The following is an 18,581-nucleotide window of genomic DNA, read 5'->3' on the forward strand; positions in this document are numbered from 1 at the left end:
GGCCCAGTCCCATATCATGAAGCACACCACATCTGCACATAATCATATCTGGCTTCATATGGATTTAATAGGACTTTGCCAGAAGTGCATGTGAGCACAAGTTTAACCATGGTTTCTAGCTATTAAATACAGCTACTAAGTAGTTAAAAGGCAACAGCTAAACCCATAAAGGTTTGATTTGTCTTTTCTTTCTTACGTTTCAGACAGAAATATAAAGTATGGAACTGCTCTGGAGATTCTCAGCCTTGTGTAAAGCGCAGTGTGATTAACATGGAGCTCTCTAAGCAATGCTGACAGGGACACTGGCATCAAAAGCCACAGTGATACTGATTTGACACCAAAAACTGGCATACTCAACAAGGGATAGATACTGCGCTACACAAACAATTGAAACCTCCTTTTCTCTAGGCAGACAATTCCACAGTCCCTTCTTCTTCGCTGTCCGCTCTGTTGGCACGGATTTCAACCAGTGTCCGAGCAAAACGGGTCCATTCGTCATTGTGTGGAACAGCAAGCTGGAAAATAAATGAAATGAAAAGGTGAAGTGGGTATGCACAAAAAGAGAATACTTTGCAGTGCAAAGATAATATTGCGGGCCTGACTCACATATAATTCCTCCAAGAGTCAATGTGAGTTTTGCGTGATTAAGGACTGCAACATGGGGCCCTCGCAAAAGAACTCTGTGGTTTACTTCTGCAGTTGTAAAGCAATGACATGGATTCAGGACAAATTTATCATCTCCCTCTTTAGAATCAGTTGGAAATAATTGCTGCATTTAAAGCCCATTTCTCCAGTCCTTACTTGAGTAAAGCTCTAACTGATGTCAATGAATGTGTTTTCTGAGTAAAGACTGTGAAATTTGGCCCTATGTTAGTATATTTGATATTTTTCAAGACAACACAAGGCCCTGATCCTGCAAATGTTTACACACATGCTTAATTTTATAAAGGTGAGTCATTCAAAGAAGTCAGTGAAACTATTCCTGAGTATAATTATTTGCAAGATTGGGGCCGAGGGCCCAGATTTGTAAAGGTAATTAGGTGAAATCAATGGGAGTTAAACCCCTAAATACCTTCAAAAATGTAGTCCTACGTGCATATGATAACACAGTCTTTAGGTAAAGAATTACACTGTTCTAAAGTTCATTAATGCTTCCAGTATCAATCTAAATAAATTATGCTTACTTTAGTTGCCCACCTCAATGTTAAATAAGTGACAATAAGAAATACATTCTCATAGAAATGTTAAACTGCTTAAGCAGACCAAGTAAATATTGCTTTACTGATCTGATTGAACTTCCAGACAGAATGTTTTAGTGATATGGCAAAATAATGCTGTAGTCCTTTCCAGTTCGATCCAGCATCGCAGTTCTCGAGCGAGAACGCAAAATGGGATTGATATAATCATGGAAAAATTCAAACTTCCTGAACATACATTTTTATTGACTCAAATAAAAGAAAATGGCAACAAGCATCTAAATTAACCATGCATGTATTTGCTGCTGTCTTAAAGCTTGTGATCTTTCCCTGGAAGGTAGTATGAAAAAGGAACTGTTTACAGACATTATGCAGCTTTTGGTACTGAAAAAGGAACTGTTTAAAGACATGAAACAGTATGGTACACTAGGTTGGCTGTTAGTAACTCAGTTTTATTATATGCTATTTTATGCGCATTACATGAGGAACGCTTCGCAGACTAAGAAAGAAAATAACTGATCCAGTCTAGAGTGTCCAATATGCAATTGATATAGGCTCAATTGAAAGCTTACTACTTCTTTTTTTTAAAAAAAGGTAACAAATATTATTCACACTTAAGGTGGATTTTATTCGTTTAGAAACAATAGATTGCAGAACTGTAACAGGCATTTTTTGGATGACAAACAGCTTAATTGGTCTCTCGATGTCCACAGGCAACTATCAATATCAATGGAAGCGGAGAAAAAAAGTATATTGTCTGTACTAATGTTCAAGGCCCCAATTGTGCAAGCATATGAGTAGGAGTCCCATGTGGTCGACCTTCACAGGCAAAGTAAATCACCTATGTAAGTGTGTGCAGGGTGAAGCCTTATTGCCTGATCCAAATCTCACTGGAGTCACTGAGGGTCTTTCCAGCTACTTCAGCTTTGGATCTATCTCTCAGTCAGGAGGCAATTAAAAATGAATATTTGGAAAAACATGCTGACGTTTAAAAACATCCATGTATATAGCATGTATTCAAACCACTCCGCTACAGTATGAAAAGTGAGCTTACAACTGTAATTATTTTTCTATGTATTTTGATTTTTGGACTTTGGTTAAATATTTATTTCATTTACTGCCAAAGAATGCAGTCTTTCTAGGACAGCTCTCTCAGCTGGTGATAATACTGAATGATATATATCATTGTGCCTTTGCTCACAATCTGGTTTTGCTACTTTTAACCCTGAATTTCTAATATCCATTTTTTGCATATTTTCTCCTTGATTTTAGTAATTATGAAAGCACTCAGGAATTGAGTCCAACACTCAAGGCGCAAGAAGCCTGAATTAGCTGTTTGAAAGCATATACAGAAATGGATCTATTCTTATTTTTATTTGAAAGACAGATCTGCCCTCTTTCAACATACAGTATATGATTGCAGGAAATAAAAATCAAAGCTAAGGAGGCAAGTATGCAAAAACATCAGCTCTGAAAGCTTGATCATGATTACACACCCCTGCAAGAGATGATTTTCCAAGCTAAGTTGCAATACGTGCCCACAGATATAAGATCAAAGTAGGACCCTAGAGGCCAACACAGCTGCAGTGTTACCCTGATCAGCTGTTAAAAGCTTTACCACTGAACCCACTGATGCTTCTTTCATAAAGGGTTTCATCTTCTTGCAGAGCAGAATAGTGTAATTTTATTAACACGTTGCATCAAAATATAAAAAGAGCCAAATACATACTAAAACTAACACATTCAATAATGAAATAGGGGCAATTCTGTCCCTATGTTTTTTTCTTTTTGAGTAACAGCTGCATTGCAACTTAACTGTGACCAAGCTAAAGAGCGTTATTTTGTACAATACAGGTCAGGAAGTGAATTGGTAAAGTTACACCGGAAAAGAAATAAAGACAATAATGAATTTTAATACAAAATTATACATTCATAGAGTGTAAGGCCAGACCATGATCATCTACGCTGTCCTCCTGCACAACATAGGCCATAGAATAAATAAATGCCAGGCTGTCAAAACAACTTTGGTACTGATCCTGCAAATTCTCACTACTCATAGATGTAAGCACCACCTTAAGCAGAAAGTGTTTACAGGGTCAGTCTCTTATTTTTGAGAAATCACCTCTTCCCAAAAACCAAACCAAACCAAACGAAGTGAAGTACATGCATTTACTATACAAAAGTAAATAAGAGAAAAGTTGGTGCAACCAGCCAGAGTGGGGAAGGATAGCTCGGTGGTTTGAGCATTGGCCTGCTAAACTCAGGATTGTAAATTCAATCCTTGAGGGGGCCATTTGGGATCTGGGGCAAAAATCAGGGATTGGTCCTGCTTTAAGCAGGGGGTTGGACTAGATGACCTCCTGAGGTCCCTTCCAATCCTGATGTTCTATGTACACATACCATAAATGAGAATAATGATACATGAGCTTATTACTGCAACTTTTGTCCTTCATCTCACTCCACTTAGTGCTTGTTCAATTCATTTACAGAGTTATGTCTAATGTTAGGGCCCAGTTCTGCAAATACAACTGTTTTCAGGGTGATGGCCTTACAGTGGAAAGGGACAGCAGTAGGGAAAGGGGTTGAAATCCTAGCCCTATTGAAATGAATAGCAACATTTCCATTGACTTCAGTGGAGCCAGAATTACACTCCTTGTCTTTGGATTTTGCCTGCCACAATGTTGTGTGCTGTATAAACAAATAACTACTGTACAATGATTAAAAATAAAAGATCTGCAAAACCAACATTAGACTTGGAAAAATATGCATACAACACCCATAAATATCCATTCACATTTTTACATGAATTTGTTTGGGCCATGCACATACCCCCTTTTCAGTCATTTTCCACAAAAGTTCCAACAATCTCTCACACACACACACAGACACACACACAAATTAGGTGAGAGAAGCAATACCGTGTGGCTTATGTGATCAGTTACTAGAGATGGCCAACTTTTTTAGAAGTTTCTGTGAAAAGCTATAGGATTTTTATCATGAATATTTCACAATTGTTGCTATTTTATTGTTGCCCTCCACTTACAACAAAGCAACACCACAAGAATGTTCAAATATTCATGTGTATTACACACAGTAAATTTTTTTCCAAAAATGCTAGTGTCTGAGTATATTTGGATAATAAAAATATTAGCATAAATTGCCATCAGCTTATGGCTATTTTGTGAGCAGAAAAAGAAAGTGAATGGTATCTATCTAGGTTCTTAGCCCCTTCATGATGATAAACTAAGCACCTACGAGCACTTAATTAACTAAATTTTTTACTTCACTCTAGCCTAGCTACAATAATGTTATATTTATAAATGGTCAGATAGCAATACTAATAACAGAAGTTGGTATTTACAAATGAGTGTGAAGGATTTAGCCATACACTGCCCATTAAAGTATTGAATGATAGGTAGCTAAATCACCTGCATAGCTTTGAAAAATCTCGACCAGAGACTTTAGGCCTTGGTCCTACAAACTCTTAGGCATACGTCTAACATTATGTACACAGATAATGAGACTGCTCATGTATGCGAAGTTACACGTGTGCTTACTTGTTTGCAGGACTGAGGCCTTAGATAGTATGATGCGGCTGAATTTGGGATTAAATTTTGCTTTTGGGTGCAGGCATTCAACTAGGAGGCCATACTTGGCCCTTTCTCTTTTTTCTCAAACTACAAGTTTCTTGCTAAGTGTAGCATGCATCTTTCAGCATCACAAAAAACATTTTGTTTCTAAATGAAACACTGATGAAAAATACTCTTTGTTTCTGCTTCTGTAATCGAAATAAACCTACATTATTTTTAGCCTATTGAAACCCAGCCCTGCTTGACTGATACATACTTATGTATCAAATGGACCATAAAGATTCCAACCGGTTTCTATCTGATGTTTAGCAACTGAGTTGTGTGCCTCAAACTTTAGGGATTATTTTTTCCCCACCAGCTCTACCACTGTGATTTCAGATAAACAGATTTAAGTTAAATTGCATCTTTGATTCAGCAAGAAAACATGGATTGGTGGGATGGTTTCATACACTGAATGGTGGTAGATTATGGATTCTGACCACTTCTGCAAAAAAACAAAAAAAAAACAAAAAAAAAAACCAGCCAATTTCCAAAAGCAAAGGCTCTTCAGGACAACATCTTACAACTCCTTACTCTCCAAAACCCAATTTAAAGTAAAGCTAGTTCAGCTGCAAAAAATTATTCCTGCTGTGAGGTGCATGCAGTACCTTATTAGCGGCAGCCCCATGTAATATGGAGTCACTAGGGACGTGGATAGGTAATTTCAGAACACTATGAGCCAAATTCACTCTATTGTGGAGTTGTGCCAGCATAAATATGGCTCTGCCTGTACTTGGGAAGATTTTACTCTCACAATCTCAGTCAGTTTGTGCCAGCATTAACCCTAATCAAAGAAAATCTGTATCCACGTGTCTCAGGCCTCAGTCAGCATGGCGGTACGGTGTAAATTGGAGCAGAATTTAAGATAAGAATGAATAATATGGCACCACCAAGGTAGCAGGGCTCAGACTGAAGGCAAAGATATCGCATTCCTTTCCCTTCTCTGACATGCCGCAACCTCTTTTGATTTCTTTGGAAACTTAATCCTCTAGCGACAGTAAATGTGACTGGCTAGAGGTGCCAACACAGACAGTATATGATCCTTGGCTTTGCAAAATTTCTGACATTTCTGTTAAACATTCTGTTAAAAATAACACGATAATTACCTTAGGCGGAAAGATAGTCTCTTGTGACTTTGGTCTCCCAGCACAAACAAATGCTTCAGATGTGAATTCCAAGTAGGTGAATTGTCTGTGCACATTCTGGTAAGAAGCAATGGAGCACCTTACGTGCTGGGCTAATTCTCCGCATGCCGGTTCTTCGTAGGCAGGAGAATGGAAACTGCAAGTATCCACCTGCAGAGTTGCTTTAATTCTTTCATCCAAGGCTAGGGTTTCCCCATCACCATATGTGGATGACCCCACAGCTTCCACCTCCTAAACATGAAGGCTCCCAAGATGTCCCAAAACCAAGCTGTGTTCATGCAGAGTTGTGTCCTGCGCTACCAGGAACTCCCTTGATGATTGCTGTACCTGAAACCTCACATCGGAGGCAGAGAAAACCATAGTGGGGAAAAAAAATCAGCCCCAATTCCTGCACACCTTGTAACCTGTGCCACCTTGCCCAGGGTTTTCAGGGGTGTAGGATGGAAACCTGGCAACTCCTTCCCCCTTCACTTAGCCATGGAATCTGAACACTGAGGAGTCCCTATGGAGGGTCAGGTAGGAGCATGCCATGCAGGCAGCACTTCCAGCTTTCTCACCCCTACCCTGGAGCAATGGGAACAAGCTCCCTTCCTCTTTTCAGGGGGGCATGGAGGCCTGCGTTTGCTAGTTACATTTATTTTAAATGATTAAATCTCATGCTTAAATCTATGCCCTGCCCAGCTGTGGCACTAGCGATTCGCCGGCTAAGCTAAGAGTCAAACTGCCTGTGTTGTGGACTGCCTGTGTTCATGGACAGTGAGCTTGTGCACAGTTCGCTATGGTGCTGAACTGCTTCAGGATGTCTCTGACAGGAGAATTTAGCCCTCCTGAATACATTTCTTGGGTCTCTCCAGTGTCTGTACAAGCATCCCCTGCATATAGGTGTAAAACCAGAATCATAAAAAGATCATTTCCCTCCACAGTATATAAGCTATTTTCTGTATGTGCGGAACATAACTGGTTATTTGATGTCTTTTGCACATAACGGGACAGATTCTGATCTCAGTTACATGGTAGGAATGCAGAAACTTTCACCATGTCATGGAGATCAGAAACTGGCCTACATTTTAAAATATTTTAAAGTATCATTTATGAGTTGTGGTTGGGTTTTTATTGGCATCTTTCCATGCTTCTCTGCCTTTCTTCCTACAAGAGCTCTCTTTACAAAAATCCCAGATCCAACAAGGACTAAAACTATACTGAAATTCACAATTCAGCTTTCTCATTTCTAAACCACTTCAGACCAAATTATGCTTGGCTTGAAAAGGACTGGTTAAAACATTTTGAAGAGTGGCTAATTAAGACATGAAAAGTATTCACGTTCGGTTTAGTTTGATTTGTCAAATACAATAAGTATGGTAAGATAGTTATAATGACTAAGACGGTATGCTTCAGAATAAATACTTTGTGTGATTTATCGGCATCATTATAATCTTTCAATTTGATGGAGTCATTTAAAAAAACCCTCTAACCACAAGAGAATATTACTTTGTTTATTCTACACAGAATGCTATCCATATTATCATATAAAATGAAGTGCTGTATTGAAAAGAAATTCATTGTAAACACTTTGTGAATAGAGTTCCACATGAGAAAATGTATTAAATGGCTGAGAAAAATATTCTTAAGATGATAAAGTGTAAATATTACACAGAGTGTTCTAGTTAGATACCTTTTTTCTAATTATTGTTCCAATCCTGCATTCTGTGTGAAGTGTAGCATTTTCAGATCAGGCCCGTAAGTTTACACATAAAAAATCCAGACAGTTATAATTCACCCTAAGGCATCCAATCCAATCCAAATTCAGTGAATAAGTATTTTATCACTAATTTCAATGCTGCACGTCAAAGCGAAAATAATATCTACATATACAAACATTTCTATGCACATACCCATTTTGGGCCTGAGCTTGCCCTACTGAACTCAGTTGCAAAATGCCTTTGATATTTTTCTCAAGCATATGTATACATGTGTGTGTTTGAAAAGGGTCTATATTTTTCCAGGCCACTCCCTATGATTTTTTTTCAATCAATTATAAAATATGATTGAAAAATGTCTATATTTTTCCAGACGACTCCCTATGCCACACACATGGATGGAAACAAAGTGGGAGGTAACACACAGTGAAATGGCCACCAATGTAACCAAGGGCACCTTTTTTCACATAACTACAGTACCACTGTATTTAACTCTTGGGAGAGCCTAGCATCACTGTTAACAATGGATGAAACCACTGGTAAGAACTCAAAGCCAGCATACTGCATGCAGATGATATAGTATTTAGACCACAAAGGATACACTCCAGTGTAGCTCTGTATATATTTGTTTACTTAACTGAAGGACTGAAATACCATAAGCAGCCTAAATACTGCATTTATTCTACTCACAGCAGTCAGTCTAGTGTCACAGACACAGTATACACCAGCCTTCTGTGAAGTTCATTACTTAGCCCTCATCTAGATTAACGTCTGCTATGAGTTACTTCCAGCAGGATCTGATTTAACTAGTGCTATACTAGTAAAAAAAGGATTAAAGATTAGATTACACAATCAAAATACTTAACCTCTATCTTCCAACAGAAATAGAATATAACTTATGTGAAGTTTGATTTTCTTTCTGTAAGACAGAAGTAATAGCTTTTAAGTTATTATTTGATTGTACATTTTGTTCTTGATATAAAACACAACTTTAAAAAGAATTACAGTGTTTGTGTGAAGACAATGATCAAAACAATTTCTTTCTTTCTGTAATGGGTTTGGATCTTAAACTGAACATTTAAATATTGATTGCTTAAACTTAAACTCCTCAGTCTGATACACAGCTCTGTTGGAGCAACACTAACATCCAGAAAATACTCAAACATTGACCGTGAACTATACATATGTTACACACAAACAACTATGTTAAAAGAGCATTAAAGTTGCAAAGCCAAGCACTCGAAAGGTAGGAAATGTCAGTATTACGATTGCCCCCTTGTGTATATGAACTATGCTATGGTCTATAAATACATTACACCACATTCTATTTTCTCCACAGTACCTCTGTCTTATTCAGTGCACAGGCTGGATGAAGCTCACTGAATGAGCAGCTATTCAATGTCTTGCTAGCTCATCTCTGGTCGACGGGTGGCCCCAGGTCTTATTTACTTCACTCTATTCATATTACTGTGCTTAAAGGCTTTTCTGTGGTACTCAACATTTCAGTATCTCAGTGCTTCACAAATATTAATTTATTTTCACCGTCTCCATGAGATGATGTAATATCCTCATTTTACATACTGGGAATGAGAAACCTAAAATGGGAGGCAGATTATTCCACATCTCTACTGCAGGATTCTTCAACTTTCCTCTGAAGCAAATGGTGCTGGCCACTGTCTGAGACAGTATATTGGGCTGGAGGGACCTCAGTCTCAACTAGAATGGCAATTCCTATATTAAGATCAAAACTGGCCATGAACTTTGTTTCAGAGTAGCAGCCGTGTTAGTCTGTATCCACAAAAAGAACAGGAGTACTTGTGACACCTTAGAGACCAACAAATTTATTTGAGCACAAGCTTTCGTGAGCTACAGCTCACTTCATCGGATGCATGCTGTGGAAAATACAGTGGGGAGATTTTATATACACAGAGAACATGAAACAATGGGTGTTACCATACAGACTGTAACGAGAGTGATCAGGTAAGGTGAGCTATTACCAGCAGGAACTTTGTGTACCCAATTTGACATGTCCAGCACCTGCTTTTTCAGAGTACTTAGCACTATATAGCACTTTTCAGAGTAACAGCCGTGTTAGTCTGTATTCGCAAAAAGAAAAGGAGTACTTGTGGCACCTTAGAGACTAACCAATTTATTTGAGCATGAGCTTTCGTGAGCTACAGCTCACTTCATCAGATGCATACCGTGGAAACTGCAGCAGACTTTATATATACACAGAGAATATGAAACAATACCTCCTCCCACCCCACTGTCCTGCTGGTAATAGCTTATCTAAAGTAATCAGCAGGTTAGGCCATTTCCAGCACAAATCCAGGTTTTCTCACCCTCCACCCCCCCACACAAATTCACTCTCCTGCTGGTGATAGCCCATCCAAAGTGACAACTCTTTACACAATGTGCATGATAATGAAGTTAGGCCATTTCCTGCACAAATCCAGGTTCTCTCACTCCCTCACCCCCCTCCAAAAACCCACCCCCATACACACACAGGAGAGTGAGTCTGTGTGTGTATGGGGGTGGGTTTTTGGAGGGGGGTGAGGGAGTGAGAGAACCTGGATTTGTGCAGGAAATGGCCTAACTTCATTATCATGCACATTGTGTAAAGAGTTGTCACTTTGGATGGGCTATCACCAGCAGGAGAGTGAATTTGTGTGGGGGGGTGGAGGGTGAGAAAACCTGGATTTGTGCTGGAAATGGCCTAACCTGCTGATTACTTTAGATAAGCTATTACCAGCAGGACAGTGGGGTGGGAGGAGGTATTGTTTCATATTCTCTGTGTATATATAAAGTCTGCTGCAGTTTCCACGGTATGCATCTGATGAAGTGAGCTGTAGCTCACGAAAGCTCATGCTCAAATAAATTGGTTAGTCTCTAAGGTGCCACAAGTACTCCTTTTCATATAGCACTTTGTATGTTTAAAGCACAGCTCCCATTGACTTCAGCTACAGTTGTGAGCAAAGGCGGAGGAAGGTTTATTGGGGCCCTAGGCACAAAGAACATTTGGCCCCTCCACAGCCTGAGGGCCTAGGGGTGCTGGAATCACAAGGGCCATGCCCACCCACTTTGTTACATGGGTATAGAGGCCTCTGGCAGGCAGAGACCGGCAGGGGCTGCACTTCACAGCGGGCTGATCAGCTCCCCTGCTGTGAAGTGCAGCCCCTGCTAGTGGTGCCAGCCTCTTCCTAGTGAGGGGCTGAGGTGGGCCCTTTCCCCTGCTCCTCCTCTTCCCCGCAAGGCCCTGTCCCCTCACCAGGCCAGAGGCCAGAGCCGGGCAGTGGTAAGAGCCACCCAGGGAACCCCGACCACTGTAGGGTGCCCCATACCCTCCATCTGCCCCCCCACTTCTACACAGGTTCTGGCACTCCTCGTGGGGACCCCCAAATAGGCTGTGGGCCTATGCATTAATCCACCACTGGCTTTTAGCACTCAGGACTTCTGCAAATCAGACACCAGGGTCTCAAGTCAGGCACCCTGAAAACAAGGGACACACGATTAGTGACCACCTGTGAAAAGTTTGGTTTAAATGACTTGCCTAGCTTCAGACAGGAATGATGCCACAGAAGCAAGGCTGGAACCCAGTTCTCTACCATAGTATTCAAATGCCTTAACCATGAGCCCTTCTTGGGCAGCTTCTTGCCTCATTCACTGCATACCTGCCAACTTCTGAAACAAATGAGGCAGGGGTCCCACAGAAAATAGCCTGCATCACTACACAACCCTGATTCATCCTCAGTCCACGTCCCACAGGAGTCCTGGGAAGAAACAGTAGGGGATCATGTAATCAAATTTCAAGGGATTTTCTTTCAAAGGTGTGTTTTTCCACAAAAGCAGCAAAAGACCCAGCCCTGATGACAGGCCAACAATTTGCTAAATTGTCCCCTGCTGAATTAGCGTCCCTTACTGCATGGCTGTTCTAAAGCAGGGAGACACTCGAGCTTTTCAACAAAACAGCTGTTAATTTTGCCCATGTTAAAAAAAAAAAAAAAAAAAAAACCTTATGTTCTTTTCCCTAATCTCAAGCTTGGCGGAACTGTCTTTCCAAAAAAGTTTAGCCTGAAGCAGATGCCAAGCACAGAAAGTTTCAGCCTGAATAATTGGTAAAGTTATAAGCAAAGAGAAGAGTCGGGCAACACTAGCTACAGCCAGCACCACCAGCTGCACCTAAAATAGCAGCTTTGGTTCAAAGTCTGCCATATACACTTACAAAGACCTTACATCCAGGGTCTCAAACAAATTCACTTCCAAGCTGTAGTTTAAAACAGAATCTCTTCTGTTATTTTTAAGTGACATGATGAACACACTGATATCCTGCATTACTGTTGTACTATGGAGAAAAGGGTTGAACAGCCACAAGGAGATAGGCTGATAGGTAGGAATGTTCTCTTGGGTCTTTTTTTTTTTTTTTTTTAAATCTCAGGAGTGTCATATAATCTCCTGATTTTTGAATTAAAAACAACATGGACATGAACAATCTCAATGAGGTCAGTGGGCCTAGTCATGTGGGTAAAGGAGCAGGTGAATTATGCCTGCAGGAATGGGCTCCCAGCATGTGCATTGCTTGGTTTAATTTTACAGGGGAAGGGTGTGCAAATTGCGGTCAGCATTCAACAGAAGGCAATCCCCCTTACTGAGCCCACCAAGCATATGTGTAAAGGGGGCTCTGACATGCAAAAGATGGAGGATAAGGCTTGCACGTTGACCCAAGTGAAACTGTGGGGCTTTCACCACCCATTTCATGGCTATTTTCTCCTACCTGCACTTGCTTCCACTGAAACCTATGAAGTCTTCAGTGGGAGTGGGAGAATGCTCAGTGTTTACTAGGACGCTCCCCTCTAAACAGACACACACAAAGAATCTAATATGAGGCTACTTTAATTAAATGTAATGGCCAGTCACTAAGTATGTGAGTAAGAGGGACAACATCACAGCTCTGCCAGGCTCCACAGAAGCTACCCATGTTGCCTCCACAGTAGGGCTGTCCTGGGGAGCAAGGGTTTCCAAGTTATATATTATTAATAGATTCTACAGCACTATAAACATATTGGGTGCTTCACAACCCGAGTGAAACACTCTCCCCCACCCCCAACGTCATCTGTCTCCTTTAAGATTCCCAGCTCCAGTTCAATTTCCATTTTTCAGTGTTGCCAACTGCTGCAATTTTAGTGCAAGACTCAGGATATTTAATGTTTTTTCTTAAAGTTCCATATCCTGGAGCCATGTGACTCTCAGCATTCACTTAAAGATCATTAGAATCTCAGCATTCATCTAAAAAAGGGTTTCTAATCCTCAAGGTTGCGGAGAAAAGCTTGAAAAATGTGAATCCAAAGGGCTCAAAACCAGAAACCAAATAAACCCCAACACCTATTATTTTTTAAAATCTCATAATTTAGGGGGAGAGAGGGCCAACGTGATTTTTGAATGCTTGGAGTCAGCCATTCTGGAGATTCAACTCAATGGGCCATTGGGGATATAACTATCCCCCTCTGTGTCAAAAAGGGCAGCAGCAACGGAAAGAGGATTTGACTCTGGGGTTTTACCAGAGGAGAGCAGCTTGAAATTCAGACCAGGGCCACCTAGAAAAATAAATGAATTACGCATCTACTGGTTGGCCTGACCCCATCCCATTCCGGGCCAGCGCTATCCTTCCATGCTATCCAGCCTCCAGGCACATTAATTGTGAGCGTAATTAACCACTGGAACAACTTACACAAAGGTTCTGGGGGATTCTCCATCACTGACAATTTTGAAACCAAGAATGGATGTTTTTCTAACTGCTCCATCTTAAACAGGAATTATCTTGGAGAAGTTCTATGGCCTTCGTTATGCAAGTGGTCAGACTAGATGGTCACAGCGGTCCCTTATAGCCTACGAATATATGGCTCAGTCTAGGGTTCCTAGTTGAACAGGGATTGTGGAGACTTTTTCCACTACTACTCAGCTTTCAGTGGACTCTCACCTGGCAGGGGCCTGCAAGTGAGTTCTACTAACACAAACAAACCCTGCCTACTAGTTGTACAGTACTTTTGGTTTGCATAAGAACTGCTGCCATTACCTAGATTTCATTTCTTTGAAAGCATCAATGTGAAGTCGCTGATTTTTGTTTTAAAGTCACACTGCTGTCCTTCAAAGTACACTGTATAGACACCAAGCACACACCAATACAATACAACCTGTGATGCTGGCAGTCCAAGTGCCAGCTCATGCCAAGGCCTTGGGCCTTACTGAACATTGACAAATGCATAACTGGAAACCAGTTTGGCTCACCTGTGCGTTAGTACGGTTGAAATAAATATTAGCGTTATAAGAATGTATTTAGTGTTGAGATTTTATAGGATGCTTGTAGGATGCTGCATGTATTAATCTTACTTATAATACCTGTATCACACGTTATAAGGTAATGTTTGAATGTTTGCTCTGTAACTATAAAAAGGTTTGTCAAGTTTGCAATTTCCTCACAGTCAGGGAGAAGTATTACCAAGTGCTAGTTCACCATAAGAGGTGTTATCTCCTCCCCAACAGAAGGTCTATCAACATCAGACAAGCAATTCTGGACAAAAGACTCTGTTGATTGCTCCCCCCCATACACCCACACCCTGAAGAGGTTTCAGAGTAGTAGCCGTGTTAGTCTGTATTCGCAAAAAGAAAAGGAGGACTTGTGACACCTTAGAGACTAACAAATTTATTTGAGCATAAGCTTTTGTGAGCTAGAGCTCACTTCACGAAAGCTTATGCTCAAATAAATTTGTTAGTCTCTAAGGTGCCACAAGTACCCTGAAGAGGGTATGTGCACAAGCCCGTGTCCCATCTCAGCTTGAATTCTGGGAGAAGGGCATAAAAATTCCTGTTAAGGAGAAATTGGTATCTTTATGCTGTTTGGTTCCTAAACATAAACAAGAGAAACCCACGCTGCTTGGCTTGGGTTGGCCCTAAAAGACATAAAAGCTTGCTTATTAGAGAAGCTTCTATTACCTTTAGAATTCAAGATAGTGCTTCATTTGTGTGTGTATGTTTACCTGCTTTAACCTTATAAACAACTCTCATTTCTTTTTCCTAATTACTAAACCTTTAGTGAGTTTGTTACAGGATTGGCTACAAGTGTTGTCTTTGCTTTGAGATCTGAGTACAACTGACCTGGGGTAAGTGACTCGTTTTTTGGTACTGGGAGTAACCTTGTTGTTGTTAGTTTTGGGGTAAGGAACCATCTATCATAAAGTCCAGCTTGCCTGGGTGGCAAGATAGACCGGAATCCCAAGGGGACTGTCTGTGACTTCATGGTAAGACTGCTATAGTGCTTTAGGAGTTCACACTTGTTACTGGGTTGATGAAATCTAACTATAGAACATACAAACAGTTTGGAGTTTTTGCCCTGCTTCTTGACAGTCTTCCCTGAGGTTGGCATTCACGATTGTGAGCCACTCCAGACAGTGTGACACAACTTATCAGACAGAAAAATTAAACTTCAGATGTGCAACCGTAGCTGCTGGGTAGTATATGTTGAGGGTCCAAGTGTCTCTGCATCCTCAGCTGTGGTTTTTAGGCTAAGTGGCTCTTTTTCTAAATCATGAATTCAATGGCTTTGTACTATTAAATGGAACAATTTTGCAAACCATAACTAATTAATTAACACCATAATTAAGGACTCCCTCAGAACCCAAATTGCTGTTGAATGTGGCAGGTTGAAACCACAGAAGATTAATTATACAAACTAGCTCTTTTATCAGAAGGTTTATCTCCATGAAGCATTTATCCCCACAATGAGAGTGCATGAACGCACTGCACACATACTAACATATTTAAGTGAATTCAGCATGAAGTATTTTCCCTTGATACTCTGCATTACATACGAGCTATGCACATTTACCAGTTTTCTCATAAGCATTGGTGGGTTTTCCCAGTGGAACAACACTATATTAGGTTAAAACCTAACGTTTAAAATAGGGCTTATGCCTATACATTCACAACGGTTTTTACAATGGGGAGGGGCAGAATCTTCCTGTGAATTTTTTATTATTCATGTACACTAATTTATTATTTTAAGGTGCAAGTTTTCACTGTCAGCATTCAGCTGCTCTGCTATATTTAATTCAACCCACCCAGGATCAGTGCTGAGGGACTGGGCGAGGCTGCCATTCTACCTCCTCTACTCAGGAAAGCCTGGTAGTGAATTATTTTTTCCACAGAGCCTCCCCACAGGATTTCAGGGCAGCCACAGGTGGGGAGCCACTACTGGTGCCTGAGCTAGTGCAAATACACAGAGCCTCCAGAGAAAGGGCCGTGTCAGGTTTGCAGCCAGCCCCGCTGCCTTTTCTGCAAGGGGGCAAATCTTCTCCCCTACCCCTCATCCCTGGGCTGGGTGATGTGGGAGGGTATCTGTGACCTTGCTCTTCCTCCTGCAGGTTTTACCATGGGGGACAGGATGACCCCCTAGTCTATTTTCTCCTCTCCCACAGCATCTGAGCACCTACTAGCAGTGGAATAAGCTACATTATTAACATCTGTTATATGTAGTTTGTTTGCTCTCCCTCTCCACAGGGGAGGATCTGGGCCTTCGTGGGGAAAATAGGAAACATGAGGCTGTTTTAAATGTGACACAATAACAAAAACACTTGGAGTTGAACCTTTTTTGCTTCTTTACCATATAGCAAAAGGACTAGGAGACGTTTTCTTGTTTCATATTAGAAATCCAAGTCTTGTCTCCTCTAGCAAACTCTCTGGAGACCTAGTGAAATGTTACATCTGGAGAACTAGTGACAAGTTACATCATAAGAGACTGAGAGCTAAGCAATTAAGAGTCAAAGGGCTTTTAAATCATACAGTTTAAAACCTGAATTTTTGGTTGTTTTTGTTAATGCCTCTAACTTGAATACCTAGCTAACATTTGAGAGAAAGGATATCTTTCTTAGAGATTCCAACTCCCTTCCTGCCAGTTAGGCATAAAGCTCACCTGAAACATTTCCTGAGACTCCCAAGGAGTCCTCCAGCAAAACCAGGGAAGGTAAGAATTAACATTCCTCATATTTATATGGTAAATAAGCAGAATATATTGTTAGAAACCTCCATGCATACAGATTTCAAGTCTTTTTAAAGAAACAAAAACTGATATACAAGGGTGCTGGATCAATTTGTACAGTGGGGGTGCTGAGACTCATTTAGCCAATCTGTAAACCCTCTACACAACAGAAAACACTTTGAGCCATGGGGCGCGGGAGCACCCCTAGTTCTACAACCTATGCTGATATAAACACAATTCTGGGTTTTAAAAAAGCCTTTGGCAGATCACCTTGAAAACAATGGCAGATGTTTGAAGCTGCTCAAAGGTTTAGAACACTAGGAGGAGTCTGCAATGGATGTGGGTCAGCAGGGCAGAGTGCAGGTGAAGCAGTAAAAAGGACAAATCTGGAAAAGGAAGGGAAACACAGTCTAGTAGACGGGGCACTGGACTGGTACTGAGGGTATCTAGGTTCAGTTCCCAGTCCAGCTATACATGTGTTGTGTGTCTTTGAGCCAGTCACTTAAGCTACCCCATGCCTCAGTTTCCCATGTGTAAAATGAGCATAATATTTCCCTAGCTCAGAGGGGTGTCATGAGAACATAATCCATTAATGAGTGTGAGGCTCTCAGAAACTATGCAGATGAAGGAGAGAGAGAGAGAGATTGAAGGTACAAGATAAATCACATTTTTTTACCATTTTAGATATGGACATTACTCCCATACATACCCGCACATAAGTATATTTGTGAATGGATATGAATAAGCCCGATTTGAAACTGGAAAACAGATTTAAACATTAAGTTTTAACTTAATATAGTGTTATTTCTCCACTGGGGAAACACACCAATGCATCCAAAGTAACCTAAGGTAATGAATATTGTAATGAGAAACACAAGTATTTAGGGTGATAATGACTGGACTCTGCGCTACTTAGATCAGCTCACCCCCTATGGAGGCTACCAAAGCTTAAAGATTTTATCACTCTAGTAATCAGCAATGGGTAATGGCTTTCATAAAACACAGTAATTAAATTGACTGATTTCAAAACAGTGCATTTTTTTCATTAGGGAGTTCTTATTTAAGCTACTTCAAAAATACCTTTGTGAACACTGGATACATCAGTCACTGGTGCAACTATTTCTATTTAAATTATAAATAAGTAGGCATGAGATGACAAAGCTTTCTCTCACTTTTTCATATAAAGCAAAATGATCATTGCCTAAATGTAAACCATATGAAAACCATGCATTTGTTGTATCCTGTCTTTTCTTCCTCTATGAGCCCCTCCCACCCCCTTCTTTTTTAGCCTCCAATTACATTACAACACTGGGGGGAAATTAAAATGGTTCTTCAGAACTTTTCGCAGCAACCAGTCTGGGTTATAGCTTGGTTAAAACATTGTTTTGAAAATAATAGGAGACTAAAGTCCTGATCCACTGGAATCAAATGTCCTCATCCGGATACCATAGATGTCAATGGCAAAATTCCCCTTGACTTCACTGGGAGCAGGATCAAACCCTTGGTTACTTCCACTTCACAATCATTTATACCCGGATTCTGCTGTTCATTACAATGATTACATTCTGACACTAGCTTTGTACCCAACCCTTCCTAGTGAAACTTTGTCTGAGTCACTTTATGTTACTGCTTGGCAGTACTTTATGTTACATATCCAGAATATGCACTTGAGCCATTCTGCTGTCAGACTTCTAAAAGTTACTTTTAATTCTAGTGTTTCATCTTGGATGTTTATAATAAAACGTTTACAAATTGTGGAATCCAGTGTCAGTACTGCAGCAAAAATGTCTTTCTTAAACCACTGTAAATCACGTCAGAGCCCTATCATGTCTCCTCAGGAAGGATCTACCGCAGGAGAAAACTCTCCTGGAAAACCCCACAAGATG

The 18,581-nt window shown here is 40.5% G+C and overlaps 1 protein-coding gene across 4 annotated transcripts in view; it reads right to left on the reverse strand.

Annotated features, from left to right (window-relative positions):
- Positions 1–404: 404 nt before the first annotated feature.
- DYNC1I1 (dynein cytoplasmic 1 intermediate chain 1) overlaps positions 405–18,581 on the reverse strand; it is a 243,295-nt gene continuing 225,118 nt past the window's right edge. For all 4 annotated transcript variants that reach the window (XM_077809396.1, XM_077809394.1, XM_077809395.1 and 1 more), the window contains one exon: positions 405–515. In XM_077809396.1, coding sequence (XP_077665522.1) covers positions 405–515 — 111 coding nt within the window. The remainder of the gene's footprint in view (positions 516–18,581) is intronic.

The sequence above is a fragment of the Eretmochelys imbricata genome, chromosome 2 (genome assembly GCF_965152235.1).
Source record: "Eretmochelys imbricata isolate rEreImb1 chromosome 2, rEreImb1.hap1, whole genome shotgun sequence".
In the NCBI taxonomy this organism is placed as follows: Eukaryota; Metazoa; Chordata; order Testudines; family Cheloniidae; genus Eretmochelys; species Eretmochelys imbricata.